At 48.9% G+C, this 6,100-nt stretch overlaps 1 protein-coding gene across 3 annotated transcripts in view; it reads right to left on the reverse strand.

Annotated features, from left to right (window-relative positions):
• The window catches only part of Klhl2 (kelch like family member 2), a 110,121-nt gene extending 105,232 nt beyond the window's left edge, over positions 1-4,889 (reverse strand). For 2 of the 3 annotated variants that reach the window (XM_027394060.2, XM_027394057.2), the window contains exon 1: positions 4,563-4,889. In XM_027394060.2, coding sequence (XP_027249861.1) covers positions 4,563-4,588 — 26 coding nt within the window. In that variant the 5' untranslated portion in view covers positions 4,589-4,889. The remainder of the gene's footprint in view (positions 1-4,562) is intronic. The other variant, XM_027394058.2, reaches the window with a different exon arrangement.
• Positions 4,890-6,100: the final 1,211 nt, after the last annotated feature.

The following is a 6,100-nucleotide window of genomic DNA, read 5'->3' on the forward strand; positions in this document are numbered from 1 at the left end:
GCAAAGCAAGTCTTGGTGGCACAGTCCTGCAATCCCAGCACTAAGGAAGCTGAGGCAGGAGGATCAGAGCTCCAGGCCAACCCAGGATGCATAGCAGCATCCTGTCTCAAAAAAAAAAAAAAAAAAAATTGATCAGCACAGAGATTAGAACATATAAGCTAGGGAAAGCAATTTAACTTGCATTTCTTCAGCCAAAAGGATAATAATAGGAGGCCTACATGATAAGATTGTTGAGAAAATTAAGTAGGAAATTATGTAAATCACATTCAGCAACTGAAAACCTAAAGGAAGAGGCCCAAATAAGTGGTGTCATATAACAGCAAAGGCTGCTCAAGACAGAATCTGTGAAAGGAACTAGTCAGAATATGTGAGCAGATGCCAACAATCCAAGATGTAGGTAGGTGCAGTGTACAGCATGCCAAGTATACTGGCTGGAATAGTGCTACCTCGGTGGGAAAAAAGCGTGCAAGGATGGATGCCTTCCTGCTTGCTCTTCCCCTCCATCTTCAATGCTGTCCTCCCTTTGGCCTTTGTTCAGATCACCTTAGCAAAGACATCCCTGAGGCTATCTGAATGACATCTATCTATCTATCCATCCATCTATCTATCTATCTATCTATCTATCTATCTATCTATCTATCTATCACCACCCCCCCACACACACACAGTTTTCTGTCATGTCCAACAATTATATGTTTGGTTACTATCAGTTTTAACCATAAGATAAAAGATTTTGCTGTTTTCTGAAAAGTCTCCAAAACCTAGCTACAGTAGGGATTCAATAAATGTGAATTAAAAAAAAAAAAAAAAAAAAAACTGAGCCATTGAAATAGTTCAGCAGGTAAAAGTCCTTGCCTAGATTCAATCCCTGGGCCCACATTGTGGGGAAAGAACCAACTCCTGAAAGCTGTTCTACAACCTCCATATCTATGCAATCACATGAGGACACACGAGTGCACACACGCGCGAACACAAACACACACACACACATACACATACACATATATACACACACATACACACACACACACACACACACACACACACACACACAGAGCACAAAAAATAAAAATGTAACAAAATGTTTAAAGAAATGACAGATGCTCTACCTCAATATCTAAGACTAATTACGTGAAAACCAGAATGCACTCCAATGCACTTTATGAAAGACATGCATACAAATGGGGAGCCAATACTCTGCAAGGTTGGCAATTCCCAGCCCAGATCTTCGAAAGAGCTATCATCCTGCAGCATACCCAAAGCACTACATACCTCAGGCTTCAACAAACCACTTTGTTTTCTGTGACAAAATGAGGGCAATGAAACAAGTTCTCCCAAAGTTCAATTCATACAACTAAAGTACTATCCCTTTGAGACGTCCCTTCCATTTGAGACCATATTACAATCTCCTCCTTTGATAAGTGGTAACAGTTGCTAATTACTCTTCTACAGATACTTCTACTTGGCAACATAACACTTGGCAACTCTATGCTGGACTTCTTTTTCCTTTAAACAGGTCAATGAAATCCAAAGACCTGAAACCTCTACTCTGATGCAACCCATCTTTGGCAGGCTAAAGCCCTTAGAGCATGGCTAACCAGTTATCTGGCTGTGTTGGAACACACAAGCACTTCCAGTGATGCAGAATCACCCACTGAAAACTGATAAGGCTGCACCTGAGGCATCATTACTCTGCTGAATGACGAGAGAGCAAGACTGCATGGCCAGGGAGAGTAAGGCAGCTTGGGAGGAGGAACTAGGAAGAAAACAAGAGCTAAGAAAACTGTTCCAGAAGGGACATTAAAAGGATTCACACAATCGGACCCTCATGGTCTTCCATCAGCCTAATAATTATGAAACTCCTTTATGCAAATAACTATAAAGGCTAAAATATGAAAAGCACCCCATAGGTCAAGGCTATTCAGTTTTCATTCCTTCTGCACAGCTCTATTTACTACCTCAAACTCCCTGACTCACTAATTTTTTTATTGCACATCTTTGAGATTTGACCGGAACTAAATGTCCCATGGTCTGAAACATCACCTAGACCTCCAATGAAATAGAGCCTAAATGCCATGTATATTCAAGTACGAAAAAAGGCAACAAGAAATAGGAAGTACAGTGGCAATCAATGAGACTCCCCAAAGGATGAGAAAAAGTTGAAGGCATCGTGGAAAAGGCAGAAAATAGATCAAAATGAAGAAATAAGAATCTAAGCAGAGATGCCTGCCACCCCTCCCAGATAGGGTGGGACCATAGGACAATGTAGACTTAGCACCATGAGCAGTGCCAGGCAGAGACCGGCATCCAAGAATCTGTACATTGAATGAATTACTAAACAGACATACAAAGAGAACTCCGAGTCTCTGCTTCCAACCATAATATCTAAGGCCCTTTAAGTCCAGTTCAAACACCTTTCTTTACCCTGAAGTTCAGGCTAATACTCAGTGCTTATAAAAAGCAGAGTGCTCCCAGTGACTTCCAGGCGCCTTCATCCTCACCTAGCTCTATCAGGAAACCCAGCAAATCCCCCCACAAAGACCTCACCTGCAATCTCTTAGGTCAGACAGCATGATTCAAGGTGAAAGGAAGTTAATGGGAATAGAGGCAAAGAAGGCAGTGGGTAGGAAGCCAAAATCTTGTTTCTAATCTATAGAAACCTAAGCAGCAAGGCAACATCTAGAAGGGGGTTGATTCTGGAACTACCTAATGAAAATAAAATCTGTTTGTATTTTAATCAAATGGACTAAACAATAAAGAAGTCTCTGCAGCTTTACTTCCAGTGATTGAAAGATGTTTCTACGATTCTTTCCTCCAGCCCAGCACTCCAGGTTTTCTCCTCCACCTCAAGCCTCTACCTAGTTCCAGAACTACAGGTGAAGATTCAAAACGAAAGAGCAGAGCCGGACATCTATTTCATTTCTTACACTTAAACCATTTTCTATGCCTCTCCTCCCTCTAGGGCCTGTTTCTCCACACACACTTTCCTTTGAACCTTCATCCTAAGAACCTCTTGTTCTGTCCTTCAGTTCTCTCTGCTCCAAAAGTAAAAAGGGACTGCACCTAACAGATTATAAAGGGGACAGTAGGGAGGGCGAGTGCACCATAAGTAACTTACCTACACATTCTATACCACACACAGTGTGTTGTCTATATGCAGAGAGTATATTCTGCCACCATTGCGACTGAGTCTGGCCGGAAACCTCAGGGGCTGGCACTACACTCAAGCTGCTGAAGCAATCTACAGCTATGTTTCCCAGGGGGCTCGGGAGGCTTTCCCAACCTGCTAGGGAGCGTGAGAGCACATCACACACTCTCAAAGCCACCACCATCAGCAAGCATCTGATCCCTTGCTTTCTCTATCATTCCTACCAGCCCAGAAGGGGCAAGCCAAGATTCCTGTCACCCACTCTTCAGACCCCCATGACCTGTTCCACTCAAGCTCAAAATCCTGAAAGGCACATACAGAAACTGTGGCTCTATAATCCTAGTCGATCTCATAAAAGGACTCAAAATACGAAAGGGGAAAAAAAAAAAAGGTTCAACCCAAACCAAATAGCTTATTTTAGCTGGAATTCTGCCAAATAGCCACAAGAGGCTCGCAAGGAACAACTGTAATGGAGTGAAGCTAGCCAAATCTCATTGAAAACCGATAAGGTTCCATGAATCTGATCGAATGAAAAGGTACATACACGTCTTTTTAGAGTGAGCTTTGTCTGCGGTTTGAAAAGTCAGATCCAAAGGACTCTTTGCTCCTTCATAAAGGTTAAACAGACGAATGGGGGGGGGGGGGGACCGGAATGTTTAAACTCCTGGAGATTTACAGGCCACTTTTATAAAGGTGTTTTAAAAATGAAACCCCTTTCAGCTCTTATTTCTAGAAAGTAATTTTGTTGCAGATGATCTTGCATGTACTTGGGCACCAAGGAAAAAAGACACCTGTGCCTAACAGGTCGGTAACACTACCAGCGTGCCCCGGGTACCAAGGGAACGAGAGATGCTCTGATTTCTGGATAAAAGATTTTCTGCAGTGCCAGGTAAGAGATCACATGCCCTAAAACGGCCGCAGCTCATTTGGAGTGATGTAAAAGCTCCTTGGATATTAATTTTATTAGAAATTCCGAGAAGCAAGCGACCTCAGATCGCATTCATTTTAGACTCCAGGCGTCTGGTACTTTCCAGTTTCCTGTGCATCCTCTCGCTCCCTACTAGGAAAGGGTGGGCGAGCTGGGCAGCAGCAGCCCGTGCATTACGGGTGGGGGGGGGGTACCCAGGAGCGATCGCAGTCGTGCGCCCCCCTCCCCATGCCCTACGCACACCCCCATCCCGAACGTTCAATTCGCCCCGAGCCTGGGAAGCCCCTAGCCATGCCCGCCTGGTCCGGCAGAGTCCGGTCCCGCGGTCACCCTCCGGACTGCGGGCGCCGCGCCCCGTCACGCCCCGCGTCTCCCATCGCCCGCCGCCCCCCGCTATCGCTCGCGGTGTGTCCTCCGCAGCGCCGCGCGCCCTCCGCAGCCGCACAGCCCTCCGCCGCCGCGCGCCCCGGGGCGCCGCTCACTCACGCGGGAGGCAGCGGCGGCGTCTCCATTGTGGCTCCTCGCGGGCTTCAGAACGCAGGCACCGTCCGCCGCCGCCAGCACCATTCCAGCCGCGGACGCCGGCACTGTCCGCCCGCCCAGTCGCGTTCCATCAGCCCCGAGGGGGCGCAGCACTCCTCACCGCGCGCCACCACCTGCGGCGGCGGCCCCCGCGGCCATGGCCCGTCGGCCCCGCGCGCTCCTGTGCCTGCGCGCGACTCCCGCGCTCCCCCGTGTGCGGGCGGCGGCGGCGACGGCGACGGCTGCGGCGGCGGCGCGCGGACGGGCGAGCGCGCTGCTCGGCCACTTCCGGGTTCTCCCAGCCGGCGCCGACGCCGTGACGGGCGGGCGTTGCGGCCTCCCGCGGCGGAGGGACCCCTCCCTCGGCGCCGCCCCTTCCTCCGCGGCGTCTGGAGGAGGAGGAGGAGGCGGGCGAGCGCCGGGAGGGACCCGGGACCAAGGCTGGAGGATGGGCGGCGGGGAGGGTTCGTGTGGAAGGGCGCTCGCCTGTGCACGGCTTGCTCTGATTCACGGGCGTGTTCACGTCCTCCTCTTTGCGTCGGAGTGCCTTCCCCCGGGCAGGCCAAGCACTGCCCTTCCAAAGGGGGAAACCGAGGCAAGCAAAAAAGGGATCGGCCTGGCCAGTGTCCCAAGCCTGAGGCTAGCTAGGGCTCTTTTCCTGGGTGTACCTAATCTGGTCCTTGGACAAGTGAGATGAGCACCTGCTAGGCAGAGCTTGGGGACGTGACAGAGCAGCAAACGCCGGTCACTGAGTTTAGCAAGCTTCCTATTTGGACGTGATAAGAGAAACAATGAGCAGAGAATGGATGCCCACTGTGAAGAAGAATAAATTGCGGTGAGGATAGGGCGTGCTGTATGATGGTGAGTGATCAGGAAGGCCTCTTGAGGTATCAGTTAAACAAAGATGAATCAACATGAACCTTGAGTAATGCAAGGGATACATGCCCAGGGCTAAGGCAAAACCAGTGAAGATCCCTGTCATCAAGATGCCTGTCAATGTTGAGGAAAAGGTAGGGTGGGGATTCTCCACCAATGCCTGCTAAATAGAGGAAGGAACACCTGGGAACTCAGAGATGGGAATTCTCCAATTCCACTCTAAACTTACTGTCTCAGCAACCTCGAGGTAGAGCCAGGATTCCCTGCTTGAAGGAGTCCTCCAGATGGTGCTGGTGCCTGCTAAGGTCTGAGACTCTCTGCTGTAGCTGAGGCTGAGTGAAACCATGACCGGCCAAATGTTTCGGGTTAGTTGTATAAGTGATACACTCAGGAAGAGAAAAGAGCCTACAAGATTGGCCTAGCCAGGATACAAAAGAAAGATAGCCTGGACTGGGGTCAGAGCTATTGAAAGAAGTGGTCAGATCCTAGATGATAAAACAGTAGGAATTGCTGGTGGGTGGATGTAAGAGACAGTAATGTCTGAGATGGTCCTGAGGGTTTTGATTCGCTGGGATTGGAGAGAGTGAGAAAGAACAAGTTGGGGGTTGTATTTTAGACTTTGAAAT

This window comes from Cricetulus griseus (genome assembly GCF_003668045.3).
Source record: "Cricetulus griseus strain 17A/GY chromosome 1 unlocalized genomic scaffold, alternate assembly CriGri-PICRH-1.0 chr1_0, whole genome shotgun sequence".
Taxonomy (NCBI): domain Eukaryota; kingdom Metazoa; phylum Chordata; class Mammalia; order Rodentia; family Cricetidae; genus Cricetulus; species Cricetulus griseus.